The sequence below is a fragment of the Mchenga conophoros genome, linkage group LG10, assembly GCF_057382185.1.
Source record: "Mchenga conophoros isolate Kocher_MC1m ecotype Shallow Benthic linkage group LG10, M_conophoros_male_GT1.1, whole genome shotgun sequence".
Taxonomy (NCBI): domain Eukaryota; kingdom Metazoa; phylum Chordata; class Actinopteri; order Cichliformes; family Cichlidae; genus Mchenga; species Mchenga conophoros.
In genome coordinates, this window is record NC_140535.1 from 2,797,875 (window position 1) to 2,813,181 (window position 15,307).

At 41.3% G+C, this 15,307-nt stretch overlaps 1 protein-coding gene across 1 annotated transcript; it reads left to right on the forward strand.

Annotated features, from left to right (window-relative positions):
- The first annotated feature begins 1,472 nt into the window (after window positions 1-1,472).
- mogat2 (monoacylglycerol O-acyltransferase 2) lies at window positions 1,473-14,505 on the forward strand. The gene is made up of 6 exons (XM_085288177.1): window positions 1,473-1,646; window positions 2,473-2,651; window positions 12,776-12,980; window positions 13,097-13,271; window positions 13,503-13,702; window positions 14,056-14,505. Exons 1-6 carry the CDS (start codon window positions 1,553-1,555, stop codon window positions 14,208-14,210), a joined length of 1,008 nt encoding a protein of 335 aa, XP_085144303.1. The 5' UTR covers window positions 1,473-1,552; the 3' UTR covers window positions 14,211-14,505.
- The last annotated feature ends 802 nt before the right edge of the window (window positions 14,506-15,307 follow it).

Sequence of the window (15,307 nt, forward strand, 5' to 3'; positions counted from 1 at the left end):
GTTAGAGACAATCTAAAGAGGACTTCCGGTGTAACCTGCATTGTAAAAGCTCTTCCACCGTTTCGAAGCAGCGCAAATTGAAATACACCTCAAAGAAAAATAAACATATTAGAGGGATTTACCTTGTGTGTCGACAGGCTCCTATTAATAAACAGAATATCTGAGGGGAGCTACAAACACTGAAACACCGGCTCCCATTGAGACTATTGTGAGTTTCCTGTTAGTGCCGGGCTGATAAACATGCTGAGCTTGACGAACGGTTTGTTTTTACGCACCTGACCTACAGGAGGGTCATCCATCTTTTTATTTTTATTATTTTAGATATCATTTCATTTTCAAATAAATGCTTTGGTTCATTGCATATTTTCAATATTATTTACATGAATGTCAGTAAATATTAAGTCAGGTAATGCTGCAGTTCTATGCATGATTATAAAAGTATAAAAAAACAGACAGTATTGAAGGGAATTTTAAATAAAGGAAGGTTTTTATTGATTCTTTCTCATATTCTTTAAAATAAAGCCATCACAGCACTCATTAAATAGGCCAGTGATTCATGCAAAGTCTCCTCTGTGACAGAGCATATCGTCATTTGCAGATTGTGCCAACAACAGCAGAATACATGAATAATGCCGACTCCTTACATGCCCCGAGGGCCTGTCTCAAACCGGACTTTAGTTTAAGACATCAGAAAAACACATTGTTTGAACGGAAGCCTTATACAGTTCAGCTGTTAAGCTTTACAGACATGACCATTGATTTTTAATTCCTATTGTATTTGCTATTATTGTTTGTTAGTGGGTGCAAGTGAAAACTGATTGAGTAAGAGAGATCAAAGTGTTAATGAGGTAATTAGGGTAGATAATAAATAATTTATGAGGATGTAATCAAATAGAAGAAAGAAGAAAGCCAATAAAACCCACTGATCCAGCAAATGTCAGCCTAACTCATTAGAAAAAAGATAATGTGCATAGATTACAGTCCTATCAGTGCGTTGCTTTGTGACACAATGCATAATCTGAATCATCTATATGCTCCATCCACACCTTTGATGATCCCTTTGTTAATTTCGGTGTGTGTTTAGCTCACTTAGCTTAGCTACTGTTGTCCAGACTAGGTGTCTATTTACCTTACCTTTTGGAAATAGTTTTTAAGCTTTTATGCAGCGCTGACATAGACCCCATGTGACAAGAAATGTATAATTTTTTCTAACAAAAAGATGGAGCCTTTACAAATATAAACACTTATATGCATACAGCATGGCCATGCTAGCCAGTGATTGCCTTCAATGCTCTGCAGGAAGTCCACAGCTTTGTGGCTTGTTGTTCTTTGCTGGGGATCTCTGTGTAGTGCATTACTTGCTTGTTCAAAAGTCAGATTGCATAGATATGGACTGGCAAATCAAAGTCTTTGCTAAGCTTTTGAGATAAGCCGGTCAATAGGAAATGCTGGTGGAGAGGTGACAGGAGCAGACTTTGGACCTCCTTCTCTCGCTCTTCCTCTTTGCCTCCACTGCAGCGGCGTGGTTTGGATTTCTTCTCTTGTGGAAATCATGAAAATTAATTTTGCCCCCATGGCTATACCCCTCCACAGGAGACTGCAGACTGCCATGGTGCTGCAGTGGGTCTTCACCTTCCTTGGTCTGGGTGAGTGTTGACTTTTCTGTGTGAGTTAAATTGGGAAACCTGTAGATGATGGAAGGATGCAAGAATGACTCTGCTAAAGAAGTAAAAGGATAAATGAAGATTTTCACATTAATATTATTGTTGTGAAACATAAACATGCTTGTTTAGCTGCTTTTGATAAAGTCACAATTAGTGCAAAACAGAGAGAACCTTTGTTTTACGTGAGCTGTAGTTCTGCATGGCCAGAAGAGGGAGCCAGACAGAAGAGCATCCATCCAAGTCATTTCATCCGCCTGTTGTTTTTGTAGTTCTGGAGAACAGAGCTCCTTAATTCAGGTTTCCAAGCTTTTTTATTTTTTGACACAGCCACAGAACCCTGTTAATATTTGCTGCCACACTTTATCCCACTGGCTCTGTTCAAGTTTACATTTGTATTCTTAGCCACTTCACCATCTCTGTAACTAGTTTATGAGCTCCCTGGTGCAGCAGGTGATACAAGTCATTCATAGCTAGGTTTGTGATAACTAGTATTTCAGTGTCCATGCTAAACACGAGCTTTGATTATTTGCCTTCATGCTATTTGTCTTTTTTCGCCAAGAGAGATTAAAAATATTGATTCGAAGCGTCCTGAAAGCAATAAAAATGAGAGTGATAGCAAATATACAGTTATAAAACCAAGATTGGCACTTCTAATACATATCTGTAAATCTGTAAAGGACTTCAAGACTCTGAGATGGTCTCCCCCCTGAACAGAGTCCAATTTATGCATACGCTATCATGGCTAACTCTGATATAGTTACCAATCATTTAGTGTCTGTTGTGTTAGTGAATGTCCTTCTCGTCTCAGCACCCACCTGCATCTTCCTGTTCTTTTACCTGATGTTCACTCGCTACTGGCTGATCAGCGTGCTGTATGCTGTCTGGTGGTACTTTGATTATGACACTCCTGCACGTGGAGGCAACAGGTCGCCCTTCCTGTGCAGCCTCAAAGTTTGGGAATACATGCGTGATTACTTTCCCATCAAGGTAAGAGAAAGCTTTAGACTTCTTGTTTTTGCGTCATCTATTTTTTGTGCAGGCACATTGCTTCCATAAGGAGACAGAAAATCAATATGTGGAGGATTCGCTTGTGCAAGAGAGTAGGACATCAGAACATCTGCCAGGTCATCTGATCTAATCTCCAGCCTGCAATGAGGAATGCTTCTTATCTATGTCCTTGGCAACAAATGATCCACAGATGGAGGACACTCCTCTGTTTCCTGTTGTAATTAGGTACTGTGACAGTGTTATACAGTGATAAGTGACACTCATAGCTAAATATATGAGTTAAAAAATGTGCATACACTACTGGTCAAAAGTTTTAGAACACCTCAACCTTTTTGCAATTCCAGTCGTTCAAGTCCAATGAAAAGGTAAGAGGTGAACAGCCAGAAATAAAAAAAAAAAGGTAAGGTTACCCAAAACTGAACAATCATGTCCATTTCAGAATTCTACAAAAATACCTTTTTCAGGAACAACATGTGTTAATAATTTAAAGCTGTTCTGCAGCAATGAAGGTTGATCAAGTCTCGAAAGCTGGTGCTACTAATTCCTACAGGTTTCCAACTTTTCTGGATTACTTACAGCCTCTTCTGTCTGCATGAAAGCCGTGCTGGAACACACTGTGGTACCAGGCCCTCGTGAGCATCAGTTGAACAGTATTGTACTGCTGAAAGTAGTGTGTTGCTACAAAAATGGTGAGAAAAAGGTGATTAACAATGGAAGAGACACAGACCTTTATAACACTTAAAAATAGGTCTGTCCTACAGAGAAACTGCAATGAAAGTCAGGTGTCGGTGACTACAGTTTCCCTAAACATCAGAAGAAACTGGAGCAAAATCTGACAGGTAGAGGTCTGCAGACCCAAAGACACAACTGAATCAGAGGACTGAGTTAACAGCTTGGGTGATAAGGGGCTCACGGGACAACAGTAGTCGTAGTAAGCAAGTCTCAGTTTCAACTGTGAAGAGAAGACTTCAAGCTGCAGGTTTGACAGAACAATGCTAAAACATCAGAATAAGACAAGGAGGCTTGTCTGGGCCATGAAACACGGCCACTGGACTACTGAAGACTGGAGGAAGGTATTATGGATGGATGAATCAAAATTTGAAATCTTTGGTTCATCAAGCAGGATCTTTGCAGGCGAGTAGATGAAAGGATGGTTCCAAGTCCAAGCTGTGCCAGAACTACCTCAGGAAAAAAGAACAAGATGGTGAGCTTGAAAACAGCAGCACAGTCTCCAGACTCAAACCCCATCGAGCTGGTTTGGGATTAACTGGACAGAAGAGAGAAAGCAAAGCAACTTACAAGGTCAACATTTATGGGAACTTCTGCAACAAATATGGGAAAAACTTTCTGAAGAATATTTGATTTCTGTCGTAGAAAGAATGTCACGGGTGTGTTCAGCTGTTATATCTGCTAAAGGAGGCTACTTTGAGTCAGAAGTCATTTCTGTTTTTTTAACTCCAGTTGCTTATTTGTACTTGGCTTTCATTTCAAGTTAAATGAGACATTAAACTGCACAACTTTCAATTACAAAAATTGGAAAAATTGTGTTCCAAAACTTTTGACCGGTAGTGTATTCATTCAATACTAAAAAGTCTAATAAAAATCCACATCTCAATAAAAATATTTCAAATATTTGTTTGTTTTGAAAGAAGATAAACAAACTGAAAGCATAAAAATAAAACCAAAAGCCCAGGGACCAACACCAGAGCACAAAGCGGGGGAACAGTCGTACATAACAAAATAAAGACAGGACTATATACACACAAGGGGCTAATTAGGGGACGAAAGAACAGCTCGGTGAAACTTACTTGATAAGGAGAAAAAGGGAAAAAAAGAAGAGACAAGACATGAGGGACAAAAGACTACCAAAATAAAACAGGATGTAATCTGATATAAGGTTAACACAGAGATGGAGACGTGACAAACTACAGGAGCACACAGAAGTATGAAGTGAAACTCAAAGAATGAAATATGAACCACAAGCAAAAACTAAATTGTCAAAGGTAAAAAAATAAAAAATAAACTGAGAAGGCCTGAGAATATAAGTGTAATGAAGCCAACCAGAAAACAGGAGCTATTAGGAAAGAATGTAAAATGCAAAAGAACTTAAAACTCAATAAATGCAGGAATCAAAAAATAATATGAAACTGAAACGTGGGTGAAAAACCCACGATCCATGAGAGAAGCTGCTGTAAATAAACGCTGCGTTGCCAAGCCCTGATTGTGCGTTACAGGCTCCCCTCTTGTGTTACATCACGCCCTCTTGTGACAGCATGGATGAGTAGTATTTTGTCTACACGACTATGAAGTGACTCCTGGCTTATTTTTTTAACCATGACAAAGAAGACCTTTTCTGTGAAATTCACAGAGAACAAAAACTCTATTAACAACATCTGCTTCATTACATGGATCGACTGCTCGCCCCTGGATGTGACTGATACTTTGGACCGAGCTGATAAGACAACGTGAAACAACAATGAAGCTGTTGTTGTTTTAGCACAAACCCCGTATAAGTGTTCATAAAGACTTGCTAAAAAACATTTATACTGAAGTTTATTTGTTTGGGTTTTTATTCTATGGGTGGATTCCTTAAAATTACTTTAAATAAATGTTTCACTGAAATCTAAAACTTATGATTACTAAAAATAATCATAAAGATCAACTTATTTTCCTCCTAGAAAGCTTTACATCTTAACAGAAAGTGATTGTAGATGTTTCATTTTGAAACTATCTGTAGTGCTGTAAGTGGGTCATATCTGTCTTTACGTGAAGAAGCCCTCGAAGCTATGCATGAAAACACAATAGAAACTGACCAGTATATTTGCTCAAGTCATTGGCTATTATTGTCCAATAGACGAGCAATATGAAAGCTTGTCCTTTATCTATAGGTCAGCTATGTCAACGTGCAGTCGGCCATAAAATATGTCACACTTGGGGCTCCTTGGATTAGAAACATGATCGTGATACATTTAACAAAAAAATACAATACTGAAAATAATTTTAAATACAGTGACATGAATATTAATAATAAATACAACAAATAGTATCGGACACAAAATCACTAAAACTTTGTCTGCACATCAATAATAATAATAACAAGTAATACACACACACACACACACACACACACACACACACACACACACATATGTATATATAAAATTCCCAGCACGCCCCTGCGGGCGGTTTATCCTTCAAGCTCGGGTCCTCTACCAGAGGCCTGGGAGCTTGAGGGTCCTGCGCAGTATCTTAGCTGTTCCCAGGACTGCGCTCTTCTGGACAGAGATCTCCGATGTTGTTCCCGGGATCTGCTGGAGCCACTCGCCTAGCTTGGGAGTCACCGCACCTAGTGCTCCGATTACCACGGGGACCACCGTTACCTTCACCCTCCACATCCTCTCGAGCTCTTCTCTGAGCCCTTGGTATTTCTCCAGCTTCTCGTGTTCCTTCTTCCTGATATTGCTGTCATTCGGAACCGCTACATCGATCACTACGGCCGTCTTCTTCTGTTTGTCTACCACCACTATGTCCGGTTGGTTAGCCACCACCATTTTGTCCGTCTGTATCTGGAAGTCCCACAGGATCTTAGCTCGGTCATTCTCCACCACCCTTGGGGGCATCTCCCATTTTGACCTCGGGACTTCCAGGTTATACTCGGCACAGATGTTCCTGTACACTATGCCGGCCACTTGGTTATGGCGTTCCATGTATGCCTTGCCTTGCTAGCATCTTGCACCCTGCTGTTATGTGCTGGATTGTCTCTGGGGCATCTTTACACAGCCTGCACCTGGGGTCTTGCCTGGTGTGATAGACCCCAGCCTCTATGGATCTTGTGCTCAGAGCTTGTTCTTGTGCTGCCATGATTAGTGCCTCTGTGCTGTCTTTCAGTCCAGCTTTGTCCAGCCACTGGTAGGATTTCTGGATATCAGCCACCTCCTCTATCTGCCGGTGGTACATACCGTGCAGGGGCCTGTCCTTCCATGATGGTTCCTCGTCTCCCTCCTCTTTCTTGGGTTTCTGCTGCCTGAGGTATTCACTGAGCACTCGGTCAGTTGGGGCCATCTTCCCAATGTATTCTTGGATGTTCGTTGTCTCATCCTGGACTGTGGTGCTGACACTCACCAGTCCCCGGCCCCCTTCCTTCCACTTAGCGTACAGCCTCAGGGTGCTGGACTTGGGGTGAAACCCTCCATGCATGGTAAGGAGCTTTCTTGTCTTTATGTCAGTGGCTTCTATCTCCTCCTTTGGCCAGCCTATTACCCCAGCAGGGTACCTGATCATGGGCAGGGCGTACGTGTTGATGGCCCGGATCTTGTTCTTACCATTCAGCTGACTCCTCAGGACTTGCCTGACCCTCTGCAGGTACTTGGTGGTTGCAGCTTTTCTAGCGGCCTCTTCATGGTTCCCATTCGCCTGCGGGATCCCCAGGTACTTGTAACTGTCCTCTATGTCTGCAATGTTGCCGTCTGGTAGTTCAATCCCCTCAGTTCTGACTACCTTCCCTCTCTTTGTTACCATCCGACTACACTTCTCCAGCCCAAACGACATCCCGATGTCATTGCTGTATAGCCTGGTAGTGTAGATCAGTGAATCGATGTCTCGTTCACTCTTGGCATACAGCTTGATGTCGTCCATGTACAGGAGGTGGCTGACAACTGCTCCGTTCCGTAGTCGGTATCCGTAGCCAGTCTTGTTAATGATCTCACTGAGGGGGTTCAGGCCTATGCAGAACAGCAGTGGGGACAGAGCATCTCCTTGGTAGATCCCGCACTTGATGGTGACTTGTGCTATGGGCTTGGAGTTGGCCTCTAGTGTTGTACGCCACATCCCCATTGAGTTCCTGATGAAGGCTCTTAGGGTCCCATTGATCTTGTACAATTCTAAGCATTCCAGCATCCAGCTGTGGGGCATTGAGTCATAGGCCTTCTTGTAATCAATCCAGGCAGTGCACAGGTTGGTCAGTCTGGTCTTGCAGTCTCGGCTGATTGTTCTGTCTACCAGTAGCTGGTGTTTTGCGCCTCTGGTATTCTTGCCAATTCCTTTCTGTGTCCCGCTCATGTATTGACCCATGTGCCTGTTCATCTTAGCCGATATGATGCCTGACAGGAGCTTCCACGTGGTACTGAGGCAGGTTATTGGTCGGTAGTTGGAGGGGACCGGTCCCTTCTTGGGGTCCTTGAGGATCAGGACTGTCCGGCCTTCGGTTAGCCATTCTGGGTGTCTCTCGTTAACTAGCAACTGGTTCATTTGTGCTGCCAGGTGCTCGTGGAGTGCAGTCAGCTTCTTTAGCCAGTAGATGTGAACCATATATATATATATATATATATATATATATATATATATATATATATATATATATATATATATATATATATATATATATATATATATATATATATATATATATATCATTAGAGGCCTCGTGTGAATATTTTGAATTTCATATATTAAATAATTTCTTAGAAAAAAATTTCTAAGAAAAAAAACCAAGAATGTTTTGTGCCATCTAGTTCAAACTGAATTCTGCCCAGCATCATCTGACTGCCACATTGGGCCCGAAACAAGGAGTCCGTGTGAGGGTAGAGAGAAGATGTTTTATTTAAAGTTTCCTAATTCCTTTCATTAGCGTGTCTTTGCCCACCGTTTCTAATACACCGTCACCAGCTCAGGCTGAAAGCTCACCAGCTGATGTGAGTGTCTTGGTTTCTAAAAGGACAAAAATGCATGTAGACGAGATAGTGACGCAAATTCAAATGTATCTGAAGGCAATTACAGAGGCACACATGGCGTCATTTTCAGGCTACAAAACATATTTTTGCATCTTTATGACGATAAACCACATTTAATCCTGACGCCACCACCAAGTTACCAAGTCCTGAAGTTGTCAGTGGTTATGGAAAAGCACTTTCTCACAAGTGATTTGGGGTGATACTCCTGTGTAGCCCACAGACTTTATCTGCCATGATTGTCTTCCCACAAAACTTCCCCAGGGTACATCTATGAATACCTTTCCACTAATGCAGCGGAAGATGCAGTGTGGAGCTAGGTCCACCTGGGAATTTGGGAAAAGTAGATATTTATCCTTTTGAAAACTATCTTGGCAGGAATGATAGAAACACAGATTATGTAACGATGAAGGCTCGACAGCAGGTCTTGGTGACACTACGATAGACACTTCGCTTACTTAGTGCCTCATCAGTGGAACTGGAACTAATGTGGAACTGGAGCTAATGTTTAACTTTGGGAGCCACCTGCAGCAGGTCTCCACAGCACGGACACCAACAATCAGCTCCACGAAGGTCCAGTAACATGACTTGCTTATATAAGCTTTACTCACAACCTTCATGTGATCTATTACAATCTGAGAAAGCTTTAAAATCTGTGTGAATGCACCCTTATTCATTAAGAAATAATAAAGAGAAAACATTACTGGAAAAACTGTATCAAATGACTGAAACTGGTTCTGAGATGATTGCCTGATAAAAGAAAAGTGTTGTCTTGAGTATGAATCTCACGCACAGATCAGTGAAGGGAGTGCTTATTTTTAGCGGACTAAACAAACGACATCATGGAGCTTTTCACTTGTGTCGCTTCAAACATTACAGAGAAATATCACTAAGTTTGCGAGGATTGATCACAAACACAGTGGCTCATAATTTACTTGCCAAAGAGCAAAATAAGCTGCATAAGCAGCTCAATGAAGCTCCAACCAATGGAGAAGAGCTGGGGAATGAATTCAGAGACTCAGCATCCGTCTATATTCACCAATTCCAACAAAAAGAACATCTCCAGCATTAAAGGAGAATCCCAAGAAAAAGGTTTGAGACAGAGCTGCTTATCTTCCTCGAGATTTTATTGTTGATAATCAGAGAGTGTTTTTTATTAAATATTGCTAATATCCAGTGTTTCTGTGACACCAGAAGTCTTTTACCTTGCAAATAGGAAGATGACCTTTGTCATGGCACATCTCTTTAACCTTCCTGCCAAGTGACAAATATATGGAAGTACAAGATGTTCATTTCAACTTTTATATAAACTTGAAGTGAGCAACCCTGGACACTTATCGCCTTTGGAAACACGATGGGCCCCCATTGTGCTCACCTTTTAGTATTATATTTTATTAAGTGCTTTTTTCACGTGAATAAAGGGTAGCTCCTCAAAACCCAGCTGAAATCTTCTGTACTTTAAGATGTGAGCCACAAACACTTTGGAAGACAGCCCTGGTCCAGTTGGCAGAACACAGCTGTGAAGTGGAAATTTGAAGCATTGCAAAAGTCTTTCAGTGACTCAGCAGACATCCACTGCAATCATTAGGCACGCTTCTGAAATCACTTTTGAAACTCAGAATATTTCCATATTTATTCTAGAGTTATGTTGGGGAGACATCTATGTTAGCCAGCATTAAAAAGAAAAAACAGGTAACATTTATGTTTAAAAGGTTTCAGGAAGATATTTTGTTTTCATGCTGTAAAACCTTCTATGTGCATGAAGGGTTAGAAAACTTGAACCTGCCAAACCTCTGCAACGTGCTCCTTATCTCTGTTTGAGGCTACTTTCTCCATGTAACTATTAACACATCACACCTGAATCTCTGACCTCCTGGTTGGCAGTAGAGTAGCGCTGTGGGCAGTGCCAACTGTATTTTGACCTTTCTAACAGTGTGCTGGGAGCCTAGAATGCTAAAAGCTAAATGAAGGGAAGGTGCTCCTAATATCTGAAAAACACTGCAAGTGCAGTATTTTTTATTCAAACGGTCCTGGTTATTTTCTGGCACATGAGCATATTGCAGAACCTCTCAGACAAGTCAATGATTAATTGTTCTTCACTGTTTTTACCATTTCTCCTTCATTTTTGTGTAATGAAATTTGGTACATGCAGGATATCCCCTGATTCCTTTCATCAAGTGCTGCGCTGAAATTAGAGGTGCATGTATTCATGCTTTAACTTTAGGCCCTACTTAAAAGATAAGGAACTGTTGTTTGCTTGCATCAAGCTGAATTTGAAACATCTTGTAATGTCAGTTATGTTATTTGTGTTTTATTTACATGATGACACCAATCAGGGTCATTTTAACCCCAATATAAAATATCTGAAATAAACAGACAACCAGCCAAAAGTGTCATGTAACAGCATCAGCTCTCCTTTTCATGACCAGAGCATGTCCCAGCTCAGCTCTCAGGTAAAGTAGGTCCAGTGACACCTTCAGTATTTTTACTTACTTTCTTTAGGACTCTTGGCTGGAGTTAATAAAGCTACATAAGCCCTCTAGCATTCCAAAATATTACTATTTTTTTTAAAAACAAAACAGCATCAGTAGATGTGAACAGACTAAAAAAGGCATAAAAATGAGGATTAATAGATAATAAAACACCTGTGCAACATGATAAAACATGTGTGTATCTCTGGGATCCAGTTGGCATTAGACACAGTTGTGATGTGGAAACTTGAACTCTGCATTGCATAAAATCTGGACGACGGAGGCAATAGTGGGCAGAAAATGTCTACTGGAAGCTTGAATGTGAAGACATGTAATAAAACAATCGCAGTCAGAAAATCTTTTGCAATACCCAGCAATGAAATTGCTGTGAAACAGTTGCTAAACTTCAACAGAACGAGGAGGAATTATACAAGTGGAGCCTCTGGTCATTTTTAGTCTCTGGTTGAACTCTGGTTGAACGGGCTTCTGGGCCTAGCCTGCACACTTTGTAAAGGAAGGAAATGTCCTATATGTAGAGTTTAGAGAAGAAATGCGTCGTTGGTACAGCTGATAACAAAACATGAAAAATAGCTTGAAAAAAGAAAACAGCTGGACGCCTCCAGGAAGATATTCATGGTTATATGTGCTATATAAATACATTTTGATTTGATTTGATTTGATGGTTCATCCAAGAGGCTTCTTAGGTTATAAAAATGGTGGTGAGTCCAAGTTATTAAACCCTGAGTGGTGCTCGTCCCCTGAGGCGCGTTGATCTGCTATTGATCATGTGGATCATCACATCAGCCTACGTGTGAAAAAATGTGTGGGCCATTTCATTTTAAACTTCAATAACAGAACTTAAGGATAAATACATAAATAAATAATTTAAAAAACAAACAAAAACAAAACAACAACAATTTTATTACTTTTTATGCTCACTGCTGCCATCCTGGATTGTTAACTTTGGGAGGCAACAAAGCTGGAGCTGGTAGAGCCTGCAGTGACTTTCTGAGTTGAGGGAGATACCAGTTAAAAATTCTGACTCGGGGAAACCACTGCGTGACCCTGGCCCACCCCATCACATGACCTATTCTTTCACGAATGTTTGTAGAAGCAGTCTGCATGCCTAGATGATTGATTTTACACACCTGTAGCCATGGAAGTTATCGGAAAACTTAATTCAATGATTTGGATGGTCTGGAATATTTTTTAAAACATAGTGTTCGCTCAGTGTTTTCTGTTATATCTCCTTGTGTCAACCCCATAAGTTAAGTTAATGTATGTGTCTGCATTTCCCAGTTTAGCTATGACTGATTTCCTGTTTTTTTGTGTGTTCAGTCTTACTTCGCCCCGCCTCGTTGTCTGGATTATCTGTACCTGTGTCTTGCTTTCAACCTAAGTGAAAGTTTGTCGTTTTCCTGTTGTTGGGTTTTGGGGTTTTTGCAGTTTAGGTCCCCCTTCTTGCTATTCGTGTCAAATATGGCCAGATCTATGAAACCACACTTGCAATATACCATTTACTTGTAGTATATACTGTATAATATTTATATATTTATGATGCTTTTTGTGCAGAAATACGGGCAATTTCAAAGGTTTCACATACAGTACTTCATCCTGCCAGTGTGGCTGTTAAAGTCATACCCAATCGAGTCCTGAAGCCTCAGGCAGGGGAGATGAGGGAAGGTTCAGAGGGTCAAAGACATTGTGTTGAAACTGAGATATTGAGGCACATGTTTGGACTGCAGCCAGAGCCAAGCAACTGCAACGCAAAGTCCAAAACAGCTCTTAGGCTGATGAGGATTAAACGGTTTACCATGATTCTGGTGGCCATTATCATCCCGAGTATGTCTGCATGCACTCTTGACTATGTATACATCTACAAATATCATCTTTCCCCTCCCTTCAGTTGGTGAAGACGGCTGACTTAGATCCCAGGCATAACTACATCCTTGGCTTCCATCCCCATGGTGTGCTGGTGGCAGGAGCCTTTACCAACTTCTGCACCTACTCGACAGGCTTCAGACAGCTGTTTCCAGGCATCACCAGCTACCTGCTCATGTTGCCTCTTTGGTTCAGAGCTCCATTCTTCAGAGACTACATCATGTGTGGAGGTTTGAGCTATTGACATTTCAATCATATTTCCCATTCTTCTTTTTTATGTATGTTAAAATAAACATATTGTATTTGAACACTTTAAATATTTTTTCCTTCTGTTACAACATTGCAGGCCTGATTCCTTCAGACAAAGAGAGTGCCACTTATCCACTCTGCAAAAAGAAAGGTGGAAATGCTATTGTGATAGCTGTTGGAGGGGCACCAGAGGCCCTTGATGCCCACCCAGGCACTTTCAATGTACTCTTGGCCCATAAAAAAGGCTTCATCAAAATGGCCATGGAGTATGGGTAAGATCAGCCACCCCTGAGGCAATGTGGAAAATTCTGCTCCATCTACGCCTCTGAAATGGTTTTGCTTATTAAAAAGATTGTCAATCTATTCATTTTAGGGGTTTTTTGTAGCTTGACTCCTGAAACTTATTCAAGTGACTTGCATGGAATTTCCTGGGAAAGCGCATATTCTGCTATGAGATCAGTTAGAAATAAGAAACCAATAGAGCTCAACCATTTTTTTCCCAGAGCTCATCTGGTACCAGTCTTCTCTTTTGGGGAGAATGAAGTGTATGACCAGGTGGAAAACCCGAGGGGAACCTGGCTTCGATGGTTGCAGGAAAACCTGCAAAAGATCATGGGTGTCTCTCTTCCTCTCTTCCATGCACGAGGCATTTTCCAGTACTCCTTCGGCCTTATGCCCTACAGAAAACCTATCAACACAGTAGGTGAGTAAGCAGCTTTACTCCACCATCACTACGTGCAGCTGGATGGATACTTGGGCAGCAGTGTATATTAACACTCTAAAGGCCTAATAGATATCTTCCCTCAGGTAAAAACATATAGTAAAGCATCCTTGCACTTCCCAATAAGTTTTCAACTTTGTGAGAAGTAACTGACGTCACTGAGTTCAGTTTCGGTGCATGTGAGTAATGGCGATCAGATATAGAGGGAGATTCGCTGTGAGAACAAACACACCGTCCTTTGTAACTGGCTGGCACGCAGTCCGCACGCTCAGTAAACATCTTAAACATACTGTAACTAAACAAAGTACATAAAGCACTTTGTCACATCTCTGCAGTTGGGCGGCCAATCAAAGTGGAGAAGAAAGCAAAGCCAACTGCCGAGGAACTTGATGCCCTCCACCAGCTGTACATGGATGAACTCAGCAATCTGTTTGAGGAGCACAAAGGCAACTATGGAGTAGACAAAGACACACACCTGAACTTTGTCTAAAGTGCAACAAGGCCTGGGTGGAATTGGACGCCTCTTTGTAAAGCTCTGGTGCTGCAGATTCTGTACACCTGCTCACAGCTCATCCTTTAACTAAAGACAAAGTGATTGTTTGTACGCTCGCACCGGGCTGAGCAGGAGCTCCATGTGACTCAAGGCTATTGCAGAGGTCTGTGTTTAAACATGTCCTGTCTCAATAAAGCCCAAACATGTAAGCTGGAAAGGCTGTCTTTAAAATCTCAGATCAAATGAAAGATGTTCTACGAGTGCATTAAAATTCATCATGAAACTCTAATAATGTGTTCGGTTCATTTGGATATTTAGAGTTCAGAAGCAGTTGTGTAATCTCACATATTCATGTATTAAAGATTTCATGTGTAGCTCTTTCAGCTTCAGTGTCTGAGAACAATCTCTCTTTGAAACGACAGTTAGGCTGACTCATGCTTACACGGTGAAGTCTAATGTAGTCTGAAAAAAGGGAAAGTTTTCTGTGTTTATTTAGTCATGATTATCAAAGAAGCCAACCGAGGCCACACAGCCAAGACATCTTGACCTCACCTGTAATTGTAAATGATTTATTCTGCAATGACTGCCAGAAAGGAAAAGTTGCTCCCTTGGTTCTTTTTTCACCTGGTGCATGACTGTGGAGCGAAACATGAACGTGGGCCCACAGCTGGCACACGGGCCTCGCTCTGGGAACCTTGGATTTAGACTGTTGCCCTTCCTCTGGGGCTACATGTGAACATTGCAGTTGTTGCATATGAGGTGTTGGGATTTGTGCAAGGCCCGAAACTTTCTCAAATAGAGTCATAGGTTGAAGTCAGATTACAACATTATACTGGCAACACTGTAAAAGAACGGAAGCAAAAACTGCAGGATTCATTTCATTTTTTAAACAGTACACTCCATACAGGCAGCACAAAATCAGCGGGAATTTCCTTCTTTTGTCTTCAGAGATGTAAAAGTAGTGTTAAGTAAGTCTCGCACCGTTACTGGTTACTTTTAGGATTATGATTTTGAATCCAAGCATTTCACCCATCATGGTTGTTTTTACTTATACTGTTAGGTACAGGAGCTGTACATGTGGTGCCTTTGGCTGG

What these genes read in the sequence shown, in the direction of transcription:
- mogat2 (XM_085288177.1), top strand. Translation starts at nt 1,553, where the DNA reads ATGAAAATTAATTTTGCCCCCATGGCTATACCCCTCCACAGGAGACTG. An exon ending in CTTCACCTTCCTTGGTCTGG is followed by an intron (nt 1,647 to 2,472) that starts GTGAGTGTTGAC and finishes TTCTCGTCTCAG; the next exon opens with CACCCACCTGCATCTTCCTG. An exon ending in AGACTACATCATGTGTGGAG is followed by an intron (nt 12,981 to 13,096) that starts GTTTGAGCTATT and finishes ACAACATTGCAG; the next exon opens with GCCTGATTCCTTCAGACAAA.